Genomic DNA, 24919 nt, shown 5'->3' on the forward strand with positions numbered 1-24919 from the left:
AGCGCCGGAGGTTCGGGCGGCTCTGCCCGGGTCCCGCTGTGGGACGGCCGCGCCCTCCCGCCCTTCCCTCCCGCACATGGTACGTGCCAGCGCCCCCCGCGCGGCGGCAGTGGTGCGGCCCGGCGCGGCGGCGAGGCCGGTGAGCGCGGCCGGGGGCAGCGGGCGGCGGCGGCGGGGGCTCGGCCGCTCTCCGGCGGGCCCGGCCCCGGGGCACGGCGGGCGGAGGGGCCGGCTGGCCTTCCCCTTGTCGTGCTCCGAGCGCCGGCGCGGCGCTGAGGATGGGGCGGGCGGCGCGCAGGGGGAGAAGCCGTTCCGAGGGACGGGCGGCGGGGGAGCCGCGTCGGCGGCCGGTGGCTGCGACAGGAGCGGCTGCGGGAGCGGCGCTCGGGGCGGGATGGGCCTGCTGCCGCCGCTGCCGTGCTGGCTGCAGGAGAACGCCCGCCTCCTGCCTCTCCGCCCCCAAGCGGAGTCCAAAGGGTGGGAAAGGGACGGCGCAGGTGGCCGGGCTGTGGGAGCAGATTGTGATGGAGACCCTTGTTTTGTCCGTGCTGAAAGCACCGCCACTTAATGGCAGGCGGCTTAAGTAGTGCGGTGCGTCCTTAAGCACTTTTCAAATGTCTTTCGTTTCCTGGACGTAAGAAAAAGCTTTTTCCCGATGAGGACAGTTGAGCAGTAGAACAGGTAACCCACAGAGGCAGGCTGGGCTCCATCCGTGGAGGTTTTAAAGACCTGACTGGACAAAGCGGCCTGGATGCTGCAGACCCTGCTTTGGAGCTCTTGAGGTCCCTTCAAACCTGGATTATTTATTTTTTTTCTAGAAAGCTTTATATTTGTCTAGCATATATTGTATAATAATTTGCCTTATTTCCACCACTAATGCAAAGCAGGGATTAATTTTTTCCAAGTGCAGAAGTGTGCATTTACTGTGCATTAATCTACAAAACTGCAACTTCTCACCACCCCAGATCCCTTCACAAACCATTCAAACCCTGTCTACACTGCTATCTTCTAGGTAGATACCTACTCTTCTTGGTTCACTCAATCTAGGCATTCAGTAGTTCCATTAAATTCTCTACAGCCTACAAAGTTTCCTGTAATGAGAATGGCAGTGCTCAGGAGTCATACTGTTGCCCTCTTTACTGAAAGATTTTGTGAACAACCCCGCATGAGTAAAAGTTTGGGTTTGCTAATTTTCAAAAAGTGATATTTGAGTCTCAAAACACCCATTCAGAAACTCACATGAGGGATAAATCAACCAGTTGATCCTTGTATATATTTCTTATAGAAGATCTACATAGAAGTCTCATTAAATAATGGAGCTTATAGCATCCCTTTGCTCTGTATATTCAGGTCTCTGCAAGTGCGCTAGCAAGCAGGATCGCAGGTAACTGACATTGGCTCACTTCCTTATTGCCGTTCTTACACTTGGTGGTGAGAGGGTGCTGCTGGCAGTGAGAGCAAGCATCTTAGCTGAGCTGCCTGGGTTTTTTTCTTAATCTACTGCTTTACAGTCCCCACAGCAGTATAAGTATGTGAAAAGTTATAGCCGGGTCCTGCACATTAGAACATGCATTAGATCCAACAAAAACTTTACGAGAACTCTGAATTCTTGAAAGCAGTAACATACCCTGGAAATGTGATATGGACTTGGAAATACATCAGATCATAACTCAGATCTTCTTGGTTTCTATAGAACACCGTGACATTCAAATTCATTTGTGTTATTTTGCATGTTGTAGTTTGCATAGGGCTTTTTTACAAGGGCTCAGGGCTTTTTTACAAGGGCTCCTGAGTACCCCAGTCAAATGAGTTTTGGTAAATGAAGTTTTCTTTTACACAATTCTGTGTTTCTGATTATCCTCACCAAGAACAGGGAAAAACTGACTAAAATGCCAGACATTTTTAGAAAATGTAAAGCTTCTTTTAAGTGAATGTAACAACCATTCCCATGTCAGATTTTAGAAGAGCACAATTTACTATATCAGAATTTTTTAAAAGTTCTGTAATAGTAAAAATTACAGTATTTTAAGCAACTGCATTACTCACAAGGCAATTTTATTTAACAGCAGGATTATGAATTAAAGTAAAAGTCATGGTTATTTCTCCACTTTGGAAATATTTGACATCCCAAACAATTATAACAACACTTCATTTTGCTGGCCACTTTTAGCTAAGCTGAAGAATTAATAAAGGAAACCCTGATCCTTCAGAGATTTGCTTATTCTGACTGGACCCACTAAACTCAGTAGAACTATGCAGAGTGATCAGACACAAACTATTGTTTCACTCCTGTGGAGGAGGGGTTTAGTTTGCAGTCACTTTTTCAGGACATGGAAAGGTTAGCCCACAAAACATCTGTGACTTACCTGCGCTTCCAGTACTTCCAGTGCTTATGGGGTTACTGGGAAAAGTCACTTGTTCTGTTGAGGGGCTTGGAACAGCACTTCTGAAGTCAAGGTGTATGAAGACAAAACCATCAGCCTTGGAGTTTCTGACACAAGCAGCGCAATTGGTTTTGCCTTAGAGGTGTGAAATAATACTAAAGAACAAGTTGTCAATAAACAGCTTCTGTTAATAACCTAAGTGTGCATATAGGAAATTACATCATATTCTGGTAGTTTGTGAAGTAGTAAAATCACAATAGGCCGTCTCGGAAGCAGAAAAAAAGCAATCTAAAAGCAAAGGTACACTTTCTTGCGATAAAGGATTTACCTCTAGAAAATATTTAACCTTACCTGGCAACTAGAAAGAGAACCTACCACTAAAGTGCTCTAAACAAACCACATATTTTCTTAGAAGATGGGCTATAAGGAAGATTCTAGGGCTCTTGTGCAGCTGTGCAATAGTTATCTTGGTCTGTTAGGTAGAAGATTAAACTGCATGACCATAACAGTGTTTTCTTTCCTAACAAGAAAAACACAAAACACTCAAACCAAACCCAGCAAAAACAAACAAACAAAACCCAAAACAAACAAACAAACAAACCCCCAAAAAAACCAACCAACAACAACAACAACAAAAACCCAACAACACACCACCACCACCACCAACAAAAAACAAAACACAAAAACCCACCAAACCAACCAACAGTAATTTAACAATGCTCAGGTAGTTACTTTTTGAGGCATGTTATACTTAGGGAAAGGTGAAAGCAACTGTCCAAATTTTCTCATTATCAGTTTGAGCAGTTTTAAGCATTGTACCAGCAGCAGCTATTTGCAGGAGTATTGCAGAGCTCAGCATTCTCCCTTTCACAGTCAGTACTTCCAAAGGGTTGTTATGAAAACACCCCCCAGGAAGTTAGAGATACATTTGATTATATCTTTCTTTGACTGCTGCGGCTCCTTTGCGCCTGCAGAGCAGGTGACAGTGCGTGTGCTATTGGTGATAACTGGGCAGCCAGTTTGAGCAAAGGTGAGCTGTGGGGTTGGCCTTGTGGACTCCAGCACAGTCACACACCTATTCCACAAGGACTCTGCCTATGGAAGAGACCTGGAGGCAGAAATAAGGCATTGGTGCAAGGAGCAGCTGTAGCAAAGTAGGTGCTGAAAGAGGTAGGTGAAGGCTTGGAAATGTTACTGTGTATTTGCTTCCTCCCCCAAAATACCAGGGTGCTTATTCAGGCTCAATTAGTACACTCAGCTGGTGAAAAACACTTACATAAAAGTTCATGTGACCTTTTTCTCCTTTAATTATATAAAGAATGATTTCAAAATGAAGTTATGCTACAAAGTGCTGCTGAAGCAGCACTGTGTGGTGGGTCTCTGACACATGAAAGAACAACTCACACTCCAAATAATGCTCAAGAAATTAAAGCAAATACATTCATAAGAACTAAGAGAGAGATTTAAGCTGCCATTTTTGTTAATTTAGTGGGATTGCTGTCAAATGAAACTGCATGAATCATTTTCCTCATACAGCGTGAGCGATCTGTAATGCAGTAACAATGTTAGCTGCAAGAACTGGCTGACAGTTTGGAGCTTGTCTGACTGCAGGCATTGATACAGACAGGGGACAGCGCACTGCCTCACATCAGGTCTGTTGCATCCATCTTGCTCTTCCAATGACGTGTCCATCAGAACGTTAACCTTTCAAAAACAGTCTTTCCCTCTGCTTTTGCGTGAAAGCTGGATTTTGCACTAATAACAAAAACCACCGGGGAGAGTAATTTCTCTGCCAGTTCTGTCTATTCCTTCAATGTGTTTTCTTACAGTTGTTGTGTCTCTACAGGACTGACTTCCATGATGTTGAGAGGAATCGCTCAGGGTGCAAAAGACACATTCACTCTTCTATTGATGAGATCTCAGAGCTGTAACCCGGGACTGAAGTTTTCATCAGTATGGCCTGACATAGCAAACAGAAGCTTCCTAATACATTCCAGTTACACAACTGATACCACGTCAAGAGAGGAAAATAAAAAAACCCTGGAGAATCTCTACAGTTTGTCAGTTGACATCACGAAGATACGCAGAGTGAAGGAATGGGTCCTTCTCCAGGATGTGGCCTATGTTGAAGAAATTGCTGGTATCTTACAGGAAATGGGAGCAGATGCGACCACTGTAGCCAACATTATAGAACGCTGCCCTGAGGCAATTCTCCACACCCCGGCAGAGATAAACTCTCAAAGAGCTTTATGGCAATTAGTATGCCAGAATGAAAAACAGCTGATTAAATTAATAGAGCAATTTCCAGAGTCTTTTTTTACTACTGAGTGTCAGCAGAACCAGAAGGCAAACATACTGTTTTTTCAAGAGCTGGGACTTAAAAATAATATAATCACCAGGTTCTTGACAAGTGCAACCAATATTTTCTATAACCCTGTTGAGAAAAACAAAAATGTAATAGAGACATTACAAAGAAATTATTTAAATTTAGGGGGTTCTGAAGCAAATATGAAGATCTGGATACTTAAGCTATTGAGCCAAAATCCATTTATTTTATTAAACACTTCTGCCGCAATCCAGGACAACTTGGAATTTCTCCAAAAGAATGATTTCACTGACCAGGAAGTTCTACAGCTGCTGTCCAAACTTAAAGGCTTCATTTTTCAACTTAATTCTGCCACTATGGAAAAGAGCATGCTTTTCTCCAAAAACATCTTCAAGTGCAGTGATCAAGAGCTAAAACAACTGGTGCTGAAATGCCCAGCCCTTCTCTACTATCCCGTTCCAGTTCTGGAAGAAAGACTTGAAGGACTACTGAAGGAAGGAATTTCTATAGCACAGATTAGAGACACACCAATGGTGCTAGAGTTGACAACACAAATCGTTCAATACCGAATTAGAAAGCTCTCTGCATTAGGATATGATATAAAGAGTGGAAATCTAGAAAGCTTGAATGGTACTAAAAAAGATTTTGAAATCACTTACGGTAAGATACAATCAAAGAAGGAGAGACCAATTTTTAATCCTGTTGCTCCTCTACAGATTGAAGATTAATTTGAACGCTGTACTTCAAGTTATGGAAAAGCAAATTAAAAGGAAAGTTGGTTGAGAAGAGATGGAACAAATGCAATCTTAATCAAGGCTGTAGTCTTACACTGTACTTTGTCCTGGAGGAGGTCTTAGGCACTACTTTATTATACAATTGTAGTATTCTAATGCTTTCAGATAATATCATAGAAGTTATGGTTATGATAAAGGTTGCCTTTTTCTATGAGTACCTCAGATGTGACATTTTCTTACCTGATAGGGCATTAACCCCCTTAGATTTTCAGCTCTATCAGTGCAGAGTCCACCCTGTGGTAGTGATTAGCACAGTTTTTATCTGAGGAAGACAAAAGGAGGATTATTATTTTTCTAGCAGTGTTCATCAATCTGCTGGTTCACTGTCTTCAGGAAACACTCTTGGAGTTCTTTACTGCTGAAGTAGCTCTAGCTCCTGGATCCTTACCTGCAACAGACTTGATTTCTTAGAGAGGAAAGCCCTGTCCTGAGCACGGGGGTGGGACGTGATGTTTTTTTATTCATTGACTGCTACAATGAGGCCCTAGCATATTTGTGTACAAACCATAATGCAAAGAAACAAGATGACAACCTTTACATTTCTGAGACTTCAAAGTTTACTTAATTTTCAAAAGGTTTGGGACAGGAGGAAATAAATTTATTGCTATTGTATAGTTCTTAATCTCTTCTAGCAAGGTTTGGGGACAAGAGAAATTAGAGACTCAAGTCTCAAATGATGGTAGGAGAAAAGAGAAAGTCATGCTTTTCTGTTAGATGCAATAAAACTCTAGTCTGTAAACCACTGGTGATTAAACATGACTACCAGATTTGCTAACAGCTGCAACAGTTCCTAAATATATGGGTGGCACTGCTTCTCATATAACACCATATGACAATTGGTGACAAGTGCTGGCTTTCAAAATAGTAACTATCAGCACTTAAGTTCTCAGGGGATTTGATTTCTTCTCATTTATGGGCTGTGAATGATAATATAAAATAGCAGCATCACTGACAATCATCTCCATAGAATTAGGCTCATCAGTGATTTTACTTCTCAGACTTTCCTAAGTAGCTATTCCACACATATTCCCTCTTAACAACAGAATAAAAACCAGCTACACACCACTCTCACTCCCAACATTTTTCAGGGTCATTTTTAACATGCATTTTGGCAGCAGGTCCAGGCCTCCATTTCTTAAAATGTGGTTTGTAATTGCTGAAGAAAGCTGGTATTGAATTACTGGTCCAGAGGGTGGGCTGCAAGATGGTGATTTTATATAGTCTGCCACGTTATCTGCTGTGCACTGGGGACGGGCTGGCAACACCTGGTAGGAGCAGTGCCAAGATCTCAACAGCTGAAGGTCTTAGAGTGGGCACTCTGCAGGCAAGTGCAGAGTGACAGGCATTTCTGGGGATAAATGCCACTCTTGCAGGAGCACATGCAACAGTGGCAGGAATTCAAGAAGGGGATGTATCACCACCATGAAAAGAGTCAGGCTGTACTACCAGGCTGTGTCTATGTTGAATCTTTCAAAACACATTATTGTTTTTTAAGAGGAAACTGGGAAGACAGCTGTATTAAAAACACACAGGAACTTGCCTTTGTCACTTTCTGACTGTCCTTCCCTGCTCAGCTATTACGCAGACCACAGTATTATCTGAATTCAAAAGCCTCCTTCCTCTCAGACACAAAGGGAGGGGCGTCTCAGTTCTCCAGAGCTCTTTCTAACAACCTGTAACTAAGCCAGAGACCTGATTGGTAGGTTAGGAGGAAAAGGAAACTAAGACATACAACAGTGGTTTCCCTGAATATTTAGTTCTAGCATTTCTACAGGTATCTGTTTTTACAAAGTTTTGGAAACAGCTTATTCCCATCACTTAAATTATTTCCAGTGGCAACAGAACAGGAAAAGGATGTATTTCCTTAACTAAGTTACAGCCTGAGCTATCACAAACTCATTTTGCCTTCCGAATGTTTCAATATCTCTTCCCTTTTCAAAATAAAAGCCAAAGCAGAAATGCTCTACTCCTCTACTACCAGTTGAAAATTGAGTCAATCCTTCATTCCTACTAACTCTATCTGGGGACCTGTTTCTCTCTTCTTCATAAGATTCATTTACAATAAAATCTCAGGAAAGCTTCCAGTCCAAAACACTGTGTTGCTGAAATCCTCATCTTTTGTTACTCACAGTGACTGTGGACCAGCCTGTGAGTAAGCCTTTCACTACCTAGAGAGCAGTCAGGCATACAAGCTGCCTTCATAAACATTTCCCCTTTAGAAACAGGGACTAAAAAACGGAAAGTGAAATAAAGCTACCACAAAAACAATCCCAAGACAAAAGAACCTCACTCCCCCAGAAAAATTCAGTTCCATATTCCATTCAGTGCACTATGATCTTAAAACTGGTTATTCCCAAGCATCATTGACGAGGGGAAAAGCAAATTAGTTCAAAGGATTTTGTGCTGCGTCTGTGCACAGCTTACACGCAGAAATTACAAGCTTTTGTTAAGAGCTGGTTGGTGCTAAGTAGATACAAGAGACACTCTGGAGCATGGTACTGTGGGAAGATTTATACCTAAGTATGCCTTTCTCCACAAAACTAAGGAAGCTTTCCAATGTCTGAAACAGCAACAATTTAATGGTTCACAGGTGCCAGGACAGAATTTGAACAAGTTTTTAAGATTAAGCAAGTTTCATAAGTGAATGGAAAACACACAGGATATAGGACAAATCTCTTTGAAAACTAAAACCATATGCCATGTAAAAGTGTTTCAGTTACAAGACTCAAAATAATAGCTACAGGATATGTTAAGAACAAAACATAATGAAGTGTTGGCAACTCCTTACATACCTAACATTGCTTCTCTCGACCACACATGTTTTGCTGCAAGTTTCATAGCTTAAAGAATATAATTAAAAAAGGGTATGACCAGTTCAACATTCCCATTTTCAGAAAAACTTTAAGGAAGGGTTTGGTTGAGTGTCACAAATTATCACTGTGCTCCAAACAGGTGACTCTTAAAGAGTTCAGTGGCAGCACTTGGGGGATATGGTTGCACTGCAAATCGCAGGGCAACAGACCATACTGAATTATCTGCTGCAGCTAGATTGCCTCTGATATCCAGGCTTGCTCATTTCTACAGCTAACTGGTACCTCCTAAACCATGCTATATTCTATGCAATTTGCTTTTGACAATTAAAAAATCCCCAAAAAGTTAAAGTCTTTCATTTGTTGCATCAACTTACCTCATTATACCCTTGCAGCAGGTCAGAACCAAGCAGCTGATGCATCTAACAGAAGGAGCAGATGCCATTTCTTGGGGTTTTGCCCTCCCCACCACCCCAAGTTCCCATGCTTACAAGTATCACGCTTCCAACATATACGATTTCTGATATAAAGTTGTTAGAGTGCAATTGGAGTACCAATGGCTCAGAGACAGGGTGACTACAGTACCTAATTGAGGCATGGAGTACTCTCAACACTCGTGAACAGAAAACTAAGTTTGACAAGTGATATGTTTCAGGGTTTTTTTTCATTTTTAAAAAGTCCCCCCCATATATCCTTCTAGTACAACCACAGCCACTGAAAAAGTAAGTGTACGAGTTCTCCATAGAAACACAAGTTTTTAGAAAATACTGCACACAGCATGAGCAGATGCCTTCCATGGGCTTCCAAAGAGGTTACTTATTTGCAAAATCAGTACACAAATGAAAGATCTGAAATAGTTTATATTTTAAGGCAACCTCACACTGTGCCATTACAAGTGCATTTTGCCTCACAGGCTGCAGAGGATGTACAGGTGTTTCCATATGCGGTGTCAACATTTGGAATCTGTCAGTATACAAATTACTCAAATCTTTTTTTTTTTTTTTAAGGCCTCATCTACTGTTTTTGGTTTGTTTTAAATAAAAGTATTGCATTTTACTCAAAAATCAAAATGAAAAGTACAAGAAATGTAGTGAAAAATTCCTTGCATTTGCTTAAACAGAGCAAAAAGCTAACCTGGTGCATCACTGAGTTGAGAGAACAGCTTTGCTAGTTCTTCAGTGGTTTCCAGCTACACAAGAATTCCTAGCAAGTTAGATAGCTGTGCCAGATGACCACAAACATCAGCCCAGTTTCCAAAGGCTGTCATTTTTTCTAGTGTCTATAAGAAGTTTATTAGAAGCAAGTTCTCACTTGCAGGAGATAGATGCGAATTATTAAATACACCTGAGATGAAGCAATCATGTTTTCAGTAAAAATTGGCAAAGTTTCAGATATCAGGATTTAAAAAGAGCCTAAAGCTCATTCTGTTAACTGCACTGAAACAACAGGACAGTTCTTTACACAACTTCATCTAGTAAAAAGATATTTTCTTCTAATAAGGCATTAAGTTAGTTTACTCTTTATGATCCTTTCACCATGTTGTTAAGCTGTTTCACTTCTATCTCCCATTTCCAATTTCTGCACACCTCCAGTCTCTTTGCTCCAGTCTTCACTGGCAGAATGCAGTCAGGGATAGTTTACAGGCTGCCTGCAAATACAGGTTCATAAACAAGACTGGGTACATCCAAGAGTGCTTTTACACAGCTGAAGGCTCCTTAGCAGGAGGATGTGGAAACCACTGAGAACAGTAATTGGCATCTCATTTTAGCGATGGCATTACAGAGACTACCGAGATTTACATTCACATTTTAGTCCAAAACTGCAGAAGACGTACAGTAAGTGACTATTCAAATACGTATTATTCCTTCAGATACACTCACTTCTATGGTTATCAAGTGTAACATTTCACCAGATACAAAGCTTCAATCTAGGCTCTAGAAAATCCTCATACGCTGTGCTAGCCAAGCTTCTTCTGTCCTTTTCAGATGAGATCGAGTTACTTGCACAACTCGTTAGAAGATAAAGTGTCTAAGACACATGGCTTCTCATGGTCCCAATCTTAGCAGATTTTAATGCCACTGATGCAATATTCTGGAGAATCGAGTATGTCTCAGTTTTGGTTTTAGTCAGACTTGTCCTTTTTCTTTCCTGTTAAAGGCACTTTACTTGCAACAGCAGATCCTACAGCAGTAACACCTCCAGCTACAGCAGAAACACTTCCTTTGACTAGACCCACTCCCACGGAAGGCACAGATGTGACCGCTGTTTTGGTAATTTCCAGGCTCTTCCCTCCAATCCAAGCAACACCCCCGATTGTGGCACCAACAGCTCCCTTTGTGACGCTGAAGAGGCCACCAGTCACACGAGAAAGCATGCCAGCCTGCTGCTGCGGGTGGTCTTTGAGGGACCCTAAGGGAAGAAACAAGCAAATTAATCTTAGCACCAGGATTTAGGCATTTTGAAAAAAGTGTTACTCAAAAGTATTTCCTTTTCTAGCCTAAGAGCCATTGCACGCAATCTATACTTACCTTGCAGGCTGCTTTTCTTGGATGCTCTTACAACACATAGTTCCAAATAACAAACAACAGGGAAACCAAGTAAAGAGCAAGTGGAACCACAGTGGGCAGAGCTAGGGAATAAAGAGACGTGAAATAAAGAGGTGAGGGAGACAGGAGCAGAAATAACATGCTTGGAGGAGGACAACTACTTTAGAAGGCAGCAGGAAAGAAAAACCAGCTCTAGATACACGGGAGACCTCTGTCCAGCCCTGCCAACACACTGACTTCACTGCAACATGCCTTAGGAGAACCAGCAGAACAGGTCTGTCCCCAGTGCCCTCGCTGCCCACAGCTTGCATCCAGAACACAGATTCCAAGAGTCATGTCCCAGCATTCATCTACTACAAGATGAAAACTACGATGAGCAACTTTTCATGCACTGCCAATGGGTTTGTGATAACGCCAAGACTGACCCAGGACTCAGAATTCGTTAAAAAACTGTAAAAATAAGAGTTCCTATGTGCACGCCTGGAATAATTCAAGCAAAAGATGCTACCTAAATGAGAGAATTTCCTACAAAGTTGCAAAAAAGGAAAACAATGATACAGAATAGTGAAGCCCAAAGGAGCTGGAAATACTGAAAGTCCTTCCAGCTTACAGTAGTCTCCTCTTTAATAAATTGATATAGATAATAGAAAGGGTGATGGAAACTGTGAACATAAATGACAGCTCTTTACTTAAAGCCATGTAATATCCTTGCTGGTTCATTCTAGGCCAGCAGCTTTTAACACAGGCATCTCCAGCAAAAATGCATTTCCAACACAAACACAAAGAGATCATAATTTCTATTTACATACAGAAAACCTTTAAAGCATCACACTCAGAGGGAAGAATGCAGGACCTGCTATAAAATCCAGTGTCTAGGGATTACTCACTAGAGGATTCTTGTGACAAGACTAATAGAACGTGTAACAAATTTGGTCAGAAACTGTTCCACTTAACTGGTTCATTACCATCAGGTTGAAACAGGAGTAAAGTTTCATCCTACTGAATTTTAAGAGCTGATTCACTGAATCAGAACCAATGTAAGCAAGAAATGATGCATCATAACTAACTTTAAAAATAATAAAATAAACAAAACAAATGTAATCTTTATGTGTTTTTCTTTACCTTACTTCAGGTAGCCAGTCCTTTGACATCTATGCTATTTCACAGGTGTAAATACAGAATGTGATGGTGTATAAATAACTTCTGGTAATGGCTGGCACATTCCATTTCCATCCTGTTTGCATTGTCCCTGAGGTCTAGTAAACACCCAGCGCTGCAAAGTTTTATTGCCAGTTAATGTCCGTTCTAGGACACACATTCCTGGTCTCCTTTTTTCTAAAGAGTATGTTTCCAAAGAGTACCAAATCATGGCTAAACCTAAGGAGATTGGCTCAGTCACTCAGACATGGTGCTGATAACACCAAGGTTGTGGGCTGATCCCCACATGGGCCCTCCATTATGAGTTGGGCTCGATGATCCTTGTGGGTGCTTTGCTTTAATATTCTGTGATTTATAGAGCACTGAGAAAATGACACAAGTTCCCTACCCAGGAGTTTGCTCTACCAGGCTATCTTGCAGCCAGCTTCCCACTGAAAGGAATCCAAGAACGAACAAGAGTTTGAATGAACTTAGGTTGCAAAGGTTGGCGCCACTTGCAAGGCAGAAAATACAGCATTAGAATAACGCTACTCATAAAAAGCAGGAGCACAAAAGCTTCTTCCACATATTCTTTAAAGCCTTTGGGCACCAAGCTTGTTGAGTGTGATTTGAACAAACTACAACTACTTCTATCTTTAGGACAATTTGCAAACTGGTTTTGGAATTGAGCCTTTCCTCTAAGGAGTATTTTGGCAGCCTGTTCAGAGAGATGATCTTGCCAGCACTGCACTGGTATCCTTCCATCCACATTTGGCCATCTTTCTATGACAGTGTAAGTCTATCATGTCTAAGGCCTTGCACAACATTCAAAATGGGGTTGTTTTTCAAGGAGTCTTCCAATATTTTAACTAAACTCATAAGGCTTGATTGAAGAGTGCACGTGAACCAGAACCGTAAGGAAAAAGGCCCTTCAAGGATGGAGTTTACATTAAGATGAGCTGTGCTTCATTCTACTCCCTCTAACTACACCAACCTTCTCCATCTATTTAAACTTTGTATTCAAATTAGTTATTGTCACACTGAAAGAAAACAATGTGCAGATGAAAAGAAGTCTTAGCTGTTCACAGATTTTAAATAAAACTTTGGAATAACCAGTGATGACCAAGTTCTGCTGTTATGCTCTGAACCTGGAAAACCTAGGGAATATTCTAGGAAGATAAAGAATGCCCACTTGTTTCACTGCCTTACTCAATAAAGAATCAGTTCTAGTTCTCAGACCATTGTTCACTTTCTATACATGATGTTTAGCATGTATAAAACACAATTAAATCTTTAAGGCAAAAAAAACCCCTAAGAACTAAGCAAGCAAAACCCAGCCTTAAAAATTAGACTGGAAGGTAACACATTAAAGTGTAGCTTCCAATTAGGTATTTCTTATCAGAAATGCTTCTGGGATCTTAACACCAAAAGAGCAAGATTTTTTGTCTTCACACCATGCTGCTACAACAAGTATAACAGAGCTGAAGAATTACTATGCCATGAAAACCTATTTTTCCCCTTCCTCTCATCTTCTTCTATTTGTGTTTCTTGCCTAACAGTTGTTAAGATTAGAGTGAGCTACTCCACTTCAATCCTTTCTGCTGTGGATAATACTGTTGTTCTAATGAAGTAAATTGTTCAGTTATACAACATATAAAAGCTGAGGTGAAAAAAACCCAGACCAACAAACAGAACTTTAAAGGGCCATTATAAACTGAAGAGCAATGACTCAAGAGGAATCATGACTCACCGACCTCTACTTCCAACACATGTGGTTTTAAAGCAAGAGCAGACAGATCACAGACAACTTACATGCCAAGAATGGCTTTTGATCTAGTTTGTTTCCAGCCACAATATGTAAACAAGGCTCTGCTCAATTCGGCCAGTCCACAGCTTGGAAGAAACTCTGCTCATTTGCAACTGCATTTCCTCTGCAGATCTAACAACCAATTTAATATTCAGTTGGTTCAGGAGACCATGCTGTCACTGTATTAACAAAGTCAAGTGTGTGCTTATTTTTATGAAGCCATGAGATTGTGACAGTTGGAACCACTGTTATTTGTATGATGGAAAACAGTCTCCAGAAGCAGTAATGAAGTTCTATATATTTTTTAACACATCTTGCATAAAAGTCACATGCACTATGAACTCAGCAACATGTCCAAAAATGAAGCTGGGATCTTTCCACCTCACATAATGAATAGCGGAAATAAATGCCCACTAATGCCCGGTTCATACCTCTGAAAACTAATCTGCAAATGAAGTCCTTCAGAACTGCCCATCTTCTCTGTAATATATAGGTACAGTTGTTTACTCAGTTATATTCAGTGGCCTTTTTGTAATCAGGATAATGCAGAAATGAACAACAATCTAGGCCCACCTCATCCCAGGGTTGGTTTATTTACTGTTATGTAAAAGAGAGTGTTCAGCTTGCAGATCCATTTTTTAAAGAGCGAACTGAACTTCTGATTCATTTACTTCACATCATGAAAACGAATACATACCTTCTGGTGGTTCATCATGAACATATGATGGGACTTCCTGTTGATTTCTGTCCATTTGATTCATTATTGCCTAAAAAAAAGAAATTTGCATGTGCTATACATCTTTTCTGGCAAAGCATAAATGTAATCCATGAATCCAAAATTCAAGCAGATTAAGTTCCACAAAGAGAACTTCTTTTTCATTATTAGACAAGCTAGCAGGTCCTGTCAAATTGCTCCTATTTTTATTATCAGACTTTCGCATTCTTCAGCCAGACTCAATACTTAAAAAAGGAGCTCTCCATCACATTAGCAGGCTTGGTGAGAGCTGCCACACTACATCAAGTGCATCTCAAACCTAAAAAGCAATCAGGAAGACAAGAAGTAGGAAAACAAAACAGCTACTGCCATACAACAGCTTGTGTTTAAATACTGAAAAGGAAAAGCCTAGTGATCATAGAGATGGTGGCCACAGGAGAAACAATAGCAGCATGCCTGTGAGATCTGCTGGTACCTGGAAAGCTATTTGTAAATGCCAAGTCCTTGCAGCATAATTTGAACAAATGCCATGAAAACAAGATGAAAGAACAGCAACAGAAACACACAGTTTATCTTGTCACAGAACTGCATAAATGGTGTGGTGATAGCAGCAGAAATAGACTGTTTTAACTCTACACCAGTTTTCCAATGGAAACACATCAGGGAAGATTTCTTTACATCAGAAGCTGTTTCCTAGAGCAGTTCTAGAGCAGGGGAAGTATAGGAGAAAGCTCAATCAGCAGTTATGCTTACAGAATTTGAATTTTTTCTCTGGAGGGGAAGAAAGTAATAACCAGTCCAGGTTTCCTTCCTCCTTTCCTCTCCCACTAAAGCATGCCTTGATATTAAGTCCTGCCTCCTCCCCTGAGTCCTTCTGCTAATCTTGCTTTCCCTCCTCAGCAAGCACCAGGGTCAGAAAAAGGAAAAACAAGTCACATTACACCAGTCAGCATCCTTCTCTCCTTTTGCCAATGTCCTCTCAGTTCCCTCTGCACAAGTCTTTAAATCATTTAATTTCTTCCAGGGGTCAGCAAGCACCACAGAAATAATTCCCGCTTCTCTTGCCATACCCAGATCTCTCTGTACGTACTCTGGGTGAGAAAGCAGTGGCTGGGATCTGAAGAAAGAATGCAGAGGCAGAAACAGGTGGGAAGACTCATCTGGAAAACAAGAGCTAAAACCCTCCCAGTACTATTAAGTTAAAACATCACGATAAAAGCTGGCACCTACATGGATCATGGATCTTTGGATGAGAAGCAAGCCTAAATTGAATAATAAACAGTCCTCCCAATCATCACTCAGGGTATCAATTCAGGGCTCAGAAAACACAAGTACCTTTACACAAGAAGCTGAACAGGCAAAAATACCTACTACCAGGATGGCCGATTTGATGGAAATGCTGAGTAAGTGCCACTCAAAAGCCAGAAATCCAAACATGCTAGCTAAGAAAAAGGAAAGTATCATATGATATCCCAAGCTGAGAGGAAACTCCAAGGATCATCGAAGTCCAGCTCCTGGCCTTGCACAGGACAGCCCCAAGAATCACACCATGTACCTGAGAGCATTGTCCAAAGGCTTCTTTAGCTCTGTCAGGCTGGTGCTGTGACCAGTTCCCTGGGGAGCCTGTTCCAGTGCCCAACCACACTCTGGGGGAGTCTTTTCCTAATATCCATCCTAGACTTCCCCTGACACAGCTTTATGCCATTCCCTTGGGTCCTGTCACTGGTCACCAGAGAGATCAGTGTCTGCCCCTCTGCTTCCACTTGTGAGGAAGTTGCAGAATAGCAACACATCAAGTTGGAAGACTAAAACACATGAGGTAAAAAGATAATTTTAAAAAGTAACATTTACAGAACTCCTTGTTATTTTATTTAATCACAAATAAGGGGAAGAAAATTTAAAAAAACAGAACCTGACCAATCACAGGGAGCAAATGAGGACAATCAAGTTCTGAGAAAAGACCTGAATCAGATACTACGTGACTTCTTTGCATTCATCTAATGCAAGCTGGAAGAAATACAATCCTCACTATATGAAATTCCATGTAGTTTTGTTGCTTTTTTTCCAACCTGAAATAATATAAAGCACTGTAAGAAAGAGAAGACAAAAGAAACTTACAGGCCTGACAATATTCAATCAAATTATCTGTATCAAGATGAAGCAACTATGTTCCTAACTAACATGTGGCCATTTCAGTCATGAAGATGATTACTCTACCAGGAATATGGAAGGAGTTTAACCACTGCTACAGGGAAAGTGCTAAAAAGAGTAAAATAAAACTCAGAACCCAGCAAGTCTTAATTAAAATAAATGAACAAAAAAGTGATCAAAACAGTTTTAAAGTAGACTCAATGGAGACAAATGAGTAAAACCAGAGGTAAATTATTTTTTATAAAGAACTACCTCCACGAATTTATTAATTTATTTATAATAACTCCTAAAAGAACACCAGATGAAACTGCTTCTTTGAGCTTCCAAAATGTTTCTGTCAACAATTCCCCATCAGAGATTCAAAAAAGTTATCTAATCTTAAGAGGACGGAGAAAACACTGTCAGGGATTATCAACAAGTTTAGAGGGGAGTTGGAGTGAGTTACCAGTTTTGGACATAGGTAGAACGCTAGAAACTGTCACAACATTTCACACAAGGTATAGTATTTTCCACTATTATAAAGGTATTGGATACAGCATCACTAACAGCAGACATAGCCCAGATGAAGCCCTTGGAATCTGGTGTACATGACATAATATCAGTATATAATTAAGATAAGACTTGTCCAATAGAAAGACAGACTGTAAGAGTCTGTAGAGAAGACTGGCAGACAAGACAGATAAGGATTGCTTTCATAACTCTCCACAGTTTAGTTTAGACTGTTAGATTTGGTTTCAGTTCCTGCAAAGCTAAATGAGCAAAGTAATGTATTGGCAGGGGAATTTCACGGCAGAGTTTCTAGTCTAGTTAAAAAGTATATTAGAAAAAAAAAAATAGCAACACATATAAAATCACAGCACTATATACAAAAAGTGGTTCAGATTAGGCAGTTCTTCCCATTAACTTTCCTAGAACCTCAAGGTCACATAAGCGTTGATCCCAAGCTTTTCCTTAAAAGTTAAATAGGAGTATTACACAATATATATAATTCACGTGCACTGGTTTAACACAATTGCAACAGAAATACTTCACTCACTTGCAAGTAGACAGACCCCAGTGGTCTTTCTTCAGGCACGGGCAACCTGCTGCTATCAGGCCCCAGAAGTCAATGGAGAACTACACACACCTGAGAACAGCAGCTAAGGTAAGTAAGTCACTGTTGGTAGGACTGAATTTGCTCTACACTGAATCCACTGAAAGGGAGCCTTCAGGGGTTTGCAGATCAGAAAGTTGAAAACTACTATTTGATGGGATGTTCTACAGGTGCCTAGAAGCACTCCAGGGATGCTAGGTGCGTGGTTGGGCTGGATGATCTTGAAAATCTCTTCCAGCCTTGGTGATTCTATGATGCTGCAAGGGATGCGCTCAACGAGCCTGTAGTAGGTTTTACCCACTGTTCTATGATACCCGTGCAAGCAAAAGGAAAATCACGTCACAGTCAGAAAAGGCTCACAGCTTGACCAGAAACACAACTTGGCACACAAAATCTCACAAAGCACAAATCAGGCAGGTGCTTTAGTTTTTCTGCAGAAGCTTCCCAGGGAATCCTAGAATCGAGATCCAACAAAAGACTTCTACAGAAAATTTTCAAATATCTACGTTACAGTTTGCGTTATGCACCTTTGTATCCAATTTAACATGTCATGAGACTTGAAAAGCCACGCAAAAATCCTGTGTACTAAACAGGGTGTAGCATATCTGGTGAACAGGATATGCACAGGAATATGTTTTAAACCTGGCTCCCTTCCAGAGATTTAAGATGAATATTTCTATTGACTGGAGGTCAAAGGCCTGGAATAACTGCTTGGTAGCAGATTACTTCATGCAGTCTTCAGAGTAAGAGAGCAGGAATACAACTTTTTTCTTGAAAAACTGGAGACAGAAAAACAGAAACCACTCACTACACTTTACATAATACCATGGAGGTAAAAGCACTCAATGCCTCCTTTGTCTATTAAGATGTAGGCTTGTGTATCCCACTTTGCACCAGAGCCCCTCAGTTACCAGACTGCAGTGCAACCTAAGGGAGAATTCTGTTCAAGCTTTCCCCTGAAGATGCATCCCCACGAAGAAGAGAAAGCAAAGTTCATGAGACCCAACAGAGATTACAACTCAGCTGAAACCGAAGGCGGTGACCCGGAGATGCAAGTGTAAGACTTTTGTGCAGTTAAGTCATTCAGGCATGCTATAGGTTAAGGAACTTTGGAAACTTGGAAGCTGCAGATTCAAAGTCCCCATTATGCACTGAATCATTAGTCACAATGATTACCAGTACTGCAGGCATCCACAACAAGGCAAAAATTTATCAGAAACCTGAACTTTGGAACTCTTCTCATACGTTTTCAGAATCTTCTTCAAAGTATACTAAGACTGGCCAAAGAGAAGAAAGCAAGCAAAGAGATCTTTCTTTTGCATTTGCAGCCTGTGATGCCAAATTCACTTGTGTCACTGCAGAAAAGCCTCCAGCTTCATTTAACATCCTCATTAAATGATGACATGGAATGAGGCAGGATCTCCATGAGGCCCAGCAAAACTCATAGGGACATTCATAAAGCAGAAATCTATCTGGCAAACTCCAGTTTCCTTCTTCATCTGTGTTTTCTCATGTCAAGAAGTGGAAGCAAATGCAGATCTTAAAAGAGATTTCAAGCAGGGATAAATATAAACTACTTCTTGGGTTTGTGGGTTTTTTTCCCCTGTATGCTTATGAATATGCTATTCATTCAAGAAACAAGAGGTAACTTCTCGTCTTTCTTAACAATACATTAAAATAAACTATAGCCTTCATACAAAAAAAAAATTAAAAAAAGATGGAAGTCAATTGATTTGAAAGAAAACACACTTCTGTGTTGTCAGAATATATAATACAGAGAAAGCTTAAATGTTTACACTGTTGTAAAAAAAAAAAAAAAAGGAAATTGTTTAGAAGAGTGTTTTTAATTCAAGAGCTATTTGTTAACTGTAACAGTGTTATAAGATCTTGGCTGAATGAAAGCGCCAAGAAGCTCTAGAAGTAATGGCAAGCGACACGTACATTCACATGAAAGCTGACTGAAATAAAACTTACTCACCAAATATATTCCTTTGTGAAGATTTCTAGTTAGTTGTTTCCACAAAAATATTCTGCGTACACCTATGAGAAAGGCAGAAGGTTAATGACATAATAGGGAACAGTGACTGTCACATACTTGCCATTGGTGTACAGTGGGAATTGGGAACGCAAATCCCCACAGTATGGAAGAAGCACACTTGGTATGGCCTTAAGATGCCACACTTTTATAGATTTATGTCACCAAAACACCAATTCCTTCTGGGCAATGAAGATAATTTTACTTGCTCCATGTGCTGCCATGAGGATTGCTATGAAGCACAATAATCCATGTCAAGACACAAGTGCTCCTTCATGAGCGGGCAGCTCTTGGCCAGTAATTGGCGTAAAGTCTGAGCCTTCCATTGAGAAGTGGGTTCTAACTATCAAAGATGTGTACAACTTTCCGAGTTTCAGCAGATGCTCTTGGTGTCTTTCTGATTTTACAGACAAAAAGCCCTTCTGTCTCAGCACAGCAAACCTGGCTCAAGCAGCAGCTGGTGAAAACTGCCTTGTTTCAATGCCACTACTCAGATATTTGTGGGCAGCAATGAAACGACCTGAGGATGGGGCCAATTTCAGCTGGCAGCTTTAATGCTGCTCTAGACAGCTGCAGCAGCCAGTGCTGGAACTTTCACCTGACAGAGCTGCAAACAAACCCATCACCCTGTCTTGTTCCACCACAAAAGCAGTTTTCTTCCTTCTGGCTACCAGCTATGCAGGTAGAAAGCCTGGCTACAGAGCTGATGGAAAACAAACAACCCTTGCCACATGCACAGCTCTTCTTCCCCTCTTTCAGCAGCTGCAGCAGATTTCTGAATGAACCTGATGCATTCCACGTATATGGAAAAAAAATATTTTTAGGTATGATAGTTTAGGAAAAAAATTTTTGGAAGAGCAAGAGCACTCTACTCTCCAAATTAAACAAGGAAATAAGTGTGAATGCCAAAAAAAGGTAATCCACTGGCTGCTTTCCAGGGTCTTGCTCCAAGCTGCACAAGCAACCCCTCACTATCAGCTTTTCTGCCTTACTCCTTAGATTCGGGCTTGTAAGGTGTCACAGGCAACTGTGCTCAGTGTTCTCTCAGACACAACCCCCAAAGCACAGCCAACATGGAAACGTGTGTTTCAGTTTGCTACTGCAAGGGAGAGCTGACTGAGCTTCTGCAAGAAGAGTCAGTGCTGACAGCACTGAAGTACCAAACCAGATGCTGGCATGTAGAAAGCATGTAGCTAAAAACCAAGCGCATAGCTAGTGTTTCAACAAGCCTTCAGTTTAAAACCAAGTTTCAAAATTCAGATTTAGATACAAAGCAAGACTGGCTTGGAAGCAAGACTGCCATGAAAAAAAGACTGCATTTTCAAGTAAAGACCACAAGAAGCTGATCAGAAGTTCCCAGATGCGAACCATGACTTACTTCCAAGCCTACAGCAGGATGGGCTACAACTTCCGCCAAAAGAAGTTGCCATAAATAACGTACATAACAGGCTAACAGTATCCAGGGTACTGAATATAGCCGGGAAGGTTAACGTAATATATCTGTATTAAAAACCAAACACACACCACGATTAAAAGCAAAAGAGAGGTATAATATCTCCTGCAAAAAAAACCCCTTAACTCTGCCCAGGACACTACAATCATGGATGGAGAATCCACTATTTCTCCATCACTGTCAACTAAAATATAGATCAGGGTCCAGAAGAGGCTCTATGGAACACTTGATGTGGGCAATCAAGTTTTCTCTGATGCAATGATTTACATGATATAGAATCAAAGGTGGCATGAATTCCCCTTTTCTAGTTCTCCAAAACTGGTTCCTAAGAAGTACATGGTAAATTCCAGTAAGGTGCATGGCACAGCTATAGAAAGACCATGAAAAATCCATGTTACCAGTTTTGTCATCCTCCTCCTAGCTCAGTTTTCAGAAGTGATTTCCCTATTTCTTTTAACACTTGCCTAATGCCTGAGTGCCAGATCAGACTCAAACCTCCTTTTCCAGAAGACCCTCAAACACAAAACCTGACTGTGCCTAACAGCCAGCAATAAAGCTGAACTGAACTTCCCTTGCCACCTCTGCTAATAAAATATTCTTTTCCCTAGCATCCACCGCCTGTTTGTTAGCTCCTACCTGACATTTAGATCTGGTCACTTGCTGGACAAGGACCAGACTTTTCAGTTTGCGCATTTGGAGCACTGTTCATTTCTACACTGAGGAGGCAACACTAACTTTTCTGACTATTTAACCACAGTTTAACAAAAAGTTTTACATGATATGCTGGGTAATATTTACCGAGCAGTCTTAAAACTGATGTGCATACAAACCAGTACTTATATGCTAAATTAGGCTATCTTGTACATACCCCTCCAGCTACACAGGGACATCCTGCCTGAAGCAACCCAGTGGACACACTGAAACAAACTACATGCACTTGGTAATTATCTTCCTTATAGAGGGACATCCTGAGTCAGAGTTCTCATTTTCACCCCAATTAAATCAGCAGAAGGATGCATTTAATTGCGTTCACAGAGATGACATTATCTTCTACAATGACCAGAACCAGGCATACAGCTAAAATAACTTGCCTTAATTTCCAGGCCATGCCACATGAACGCCTAGATGAATTTGGAAAGCTAAGCTGGTCCCGAACAGCTCACAAAAAACCTCTTCACATGCTATTCCATCAAGCTAGACTCGAGAGACGCAGATGAAACAAAGAGCACGTTACTACAGCAAACATCCCAACACTGCAAAGTTTAAAAAGAAAACCCGAAAAAAAGCTTCTCCTGGGTCGGAGAAATTCACGAGGAAGAACAAGACCATCCAGGAGCCAGGCCGAGGCGATCACGGCTCCCTCCGCTGCCCTCCCTCCCAGGTGCTGGTGGAGGGGCCGCTCCTCCACGGGCGCCCGGCCCAGGTAGGGCGGTAGCGGCAGGGCAGAGCAGCCCACCCTGCCCTCGGTCCCGCAGCCGGGGAGCCGCTCCCCCTTACCCTCGGGCGGCCGAAGCCTCGCAGGCCCCGCCGCATCCTCCGCTCGCAGCTACCCCGCAGCTCGCTGCCCGCGTCCCCGGCCGGGCCGGCGCGGGCACCGCCGGCACCTCGGCGCAGGGCGGCGGTACTGACGTGGCAGCCAAGGCCGCGGCGGAGCCGCTACGCCCGGCCCGGCCCTCCCGCCCCGCGGAGCCGCGGCAGGAAGCACAAAGGCGGCGGGGCTCTGCCCGCGCCGGGGGCAGGTGGCGGCGGCTCCGCATCCCCGGCCCGCCTCTCCCGCCGGCGGCTCCGCCGGGCGCCCTCCCGCCTCCTCCCCTCCAAGTTCCCCTTCCTCCGCGGGGAGGCAGGGAGGGCGCTCAGGGGTCGCCCGGCTGGCGGCGGGTCCGGGGGACGGCGGCCGCTCATCCTTCCCTCACTCACCGCACAGCGCTCACGGTTCGCTCGGCCCGCCCGGGCTCCGCTCAGACTTTACTCCTCCGCCCGTCCCCGCTGCCGACGTGGCGCCCGCCGCCGCCCGCCCTGCCGGCGCCCGCAGACCCCGCCCCAGCGCCCGGCGCGGCCCCTCGGCGGCCGGGGGGCGCCGCCGCTCCCGCCCCCGGCCCGCCCCGGGGGTGCCGGGACCCGCCGGCCTCCGCCTCCCGCACCTCCTGCGCCGCCGCCCGTGCCCGCGCCCTCGGAGGAGCCGCGCCCCCCGAGAGCCTGCGCAGGCCCGGCCCGAGCCCCCAGGACCCCACGGGCCCGGGGGCGCCCCACGGGTCGGGTACCGAGGTGGAGGAAGATGCCGGGTAGAGGCGGGGGTGAGGAGAGGAGAGGAGAAGAGAGGAGAGGAGAGGAGAGGAGAGGAGAGGAGAGGAGAGGAGAGGAGAGGAGAGGAGAGGAGAGGAGAGGAGAGGAGAGGAGAGGAGAGGAGAGGAGAGGAGAGGAGAGGTGCCGGCGTTGCTGTAGCTGACCGAGATGCTTCGGGGGGCAAGAGATTGGCTTGTGGCGCTCAGTTGGGCTGGGGAGCGTCTCGGCCGAGCGGTCCTGGTAATGAGATGACCCTTTGGGGCACCCTGCCCGCCCTGTTGGCAAACGGGGAGGCTGCAGAAGCTCCCTGCAGCACAGAGCAGCGCAGTCCCACAGGGAGCTGCGCCCATTCCAGTGCCAGCGGGCTCTTGTAGAGCCAGGACACTAATCCCGAGGATCTAGATTCATGTTAAGCAATATTTACATTGCACCCTTTATCCCAGCTACTATTTGAGTGAGCTGAGCTTCTCGCATGGCACCTGTAGGGAATAAACTTGTGGTAACCATGGTTTAAGGGCATGGCTTTATAGCTAACTGCACCAATGAGGATAGCTGGGTAAAGAGATGTTTTACTGATGCTCTCCCCCTTCTTTGGGACCTCTCCATGTACATCTCTAAGGATCCCTGGGGATGAACAGTGACTTTCAAGTTTGTTAGACAAGGAAATCTGTTAGACAGATAGCCAAGGGAGGGAGGAAAGTCACAGGTACTTTGAGTTTAGAAACAGAACTGCTCTCAGCAGCACAGGAATGTTAAATACCTTATTGAATGCCTCATGAGTTCAGAAAAGTTATATAGGCAAAAGACCACCTCTGCTTCCTCCTTCATTTGTGCATCAATGTGACCCGTCAGAGCAATGCTGCATGGGCTCAGAGGGGTTTGCGGGTAACAGGGACTTGGCGTTCCTGACCTGCTTAACAAATAACATCCATATTCTCTGGTTTGGATCTGAATGGGTGAAAGCATCAGTGTGGGAGAATCCAGGTGAAAAACCAAGGGCGGTGTCTGGTAGGGAGCATCCATGGCTTCTGTCAGGATATGGGAGATACACAGAGTGCATGGATTAGTCATGCTGTTTGGAAATAATACTACAGACACACAGGAGTTCTACTCTGGGATCTTGATTTCCGTCTGGGAGGCTGCGATTCTCTGAGCTCAGTGTTTGCAGAGAGTGTTTACTATTTAGTGTTTACCGGCCTGGTTCGAATAGACGATGCCTGTGACTGTTGACATCTTTTTGCTCTTTGAGATAAGGATATTTTCTTATAGCTGCTATTCATCCCTTGCCCTAAGGCCCAGCTTTACACCGTGCTTTCTATACATGTGGTGCTCTGCTTCAAATGCAAGGCCTGAAGCTCCTCTTGGCAGCAGAAAGAGTTGCTGCT

The 24919-nt window shown here is 43.1% G+C and overlaps 2 protein-coding genes across 5 annotated transcripts; one reads left to right on the plus strand and one right to left on the minus strand.

Moving 5' to 3' along the window:
- The first annotated feature begins 108 nt into the window (after window positions 1-108).
- Window positions 109-8643, plus strand: MTERF2 (mitochondrial transcription termination factor 2). Of its 2 annotated transcripts, none has more exons than XM_040062100.2 (2): window positions 109-139; window positions 4231-8643. In XM_040062100.2, exon 2 carries the CDS (start codon window positions 4242-4244, stop codon window positions 5436-5438), a length of 1197 nt encoding a protein of 398 aa, XP_039918034.1. In that variant the 5' UTR covers window positions 109-139; window positions 4231-4241; the 3' UTR covers window positions 5439-8643. The 2 variants fall into 2 exon arrangements, with proteins under 2 accessions (XP_039918034.1, XP_039918035.1); XM_040062101.2 differs by lacking the exon at window positions 109-139 and adding an exon at window positions 3815-4036 and having other exon boundaries at window positions 4231-8126.
- Window positions 8145-23177, minus strand: TMEM263 (transmembrane protein 263). Of its 3 annotated transcripts, none has more exons than XM_040062102.2 (4): window positions 23169-23177; window positions 19742-19803; window positions 14502-14571; window positions 8145-10723 (listed from the first exon to the last, which is right to left on the minus strand). In XM_040062102.2, exons 3-4 carry the CDS (start codon window positions 14563-14565, stop codon window positions 10437-10439), a joined length of 351 nt encoding a protein of 116 aa, XP_039918036.1. In that variant the 5' UTR covers window positions 14566-14571; window positions 19742-19803; window positions 23169-23177; the 3' UTR covers window positions 8145-10436. The 3 variants fall into 3 exon arrangements, with proteins under 3 accessions (XP_039918036.1, XP_039918038.1, XP_039918037.1); XM_040062104.2 differs by lacking the exon at window positions 23169-23177 and adding an exon at window positions 22749-22800; XM_040062103.2 differs by lacking the exon at window positions 23169-23177 and adding an exon at window positions 22343-22436.
- Window positions 23178-24919: the final 1742 nt, after the last annotated feature.

Source organism: Hirundo rustica, chromosome 4 (genome assembly GCF_015227805.2).
Source record: "Hirundo rustica isolate bHirRus1 chromosome 4, bHirRus1.pri.v3, whole genome shotgun sequence".
NCBI classification, from domain to species: domain Eukaryota; kingdom Metazoa; phylum Chordata; class Aves; order Passeriformes; family Hirundinidae; genus Hirundo; species Hirundo rustica.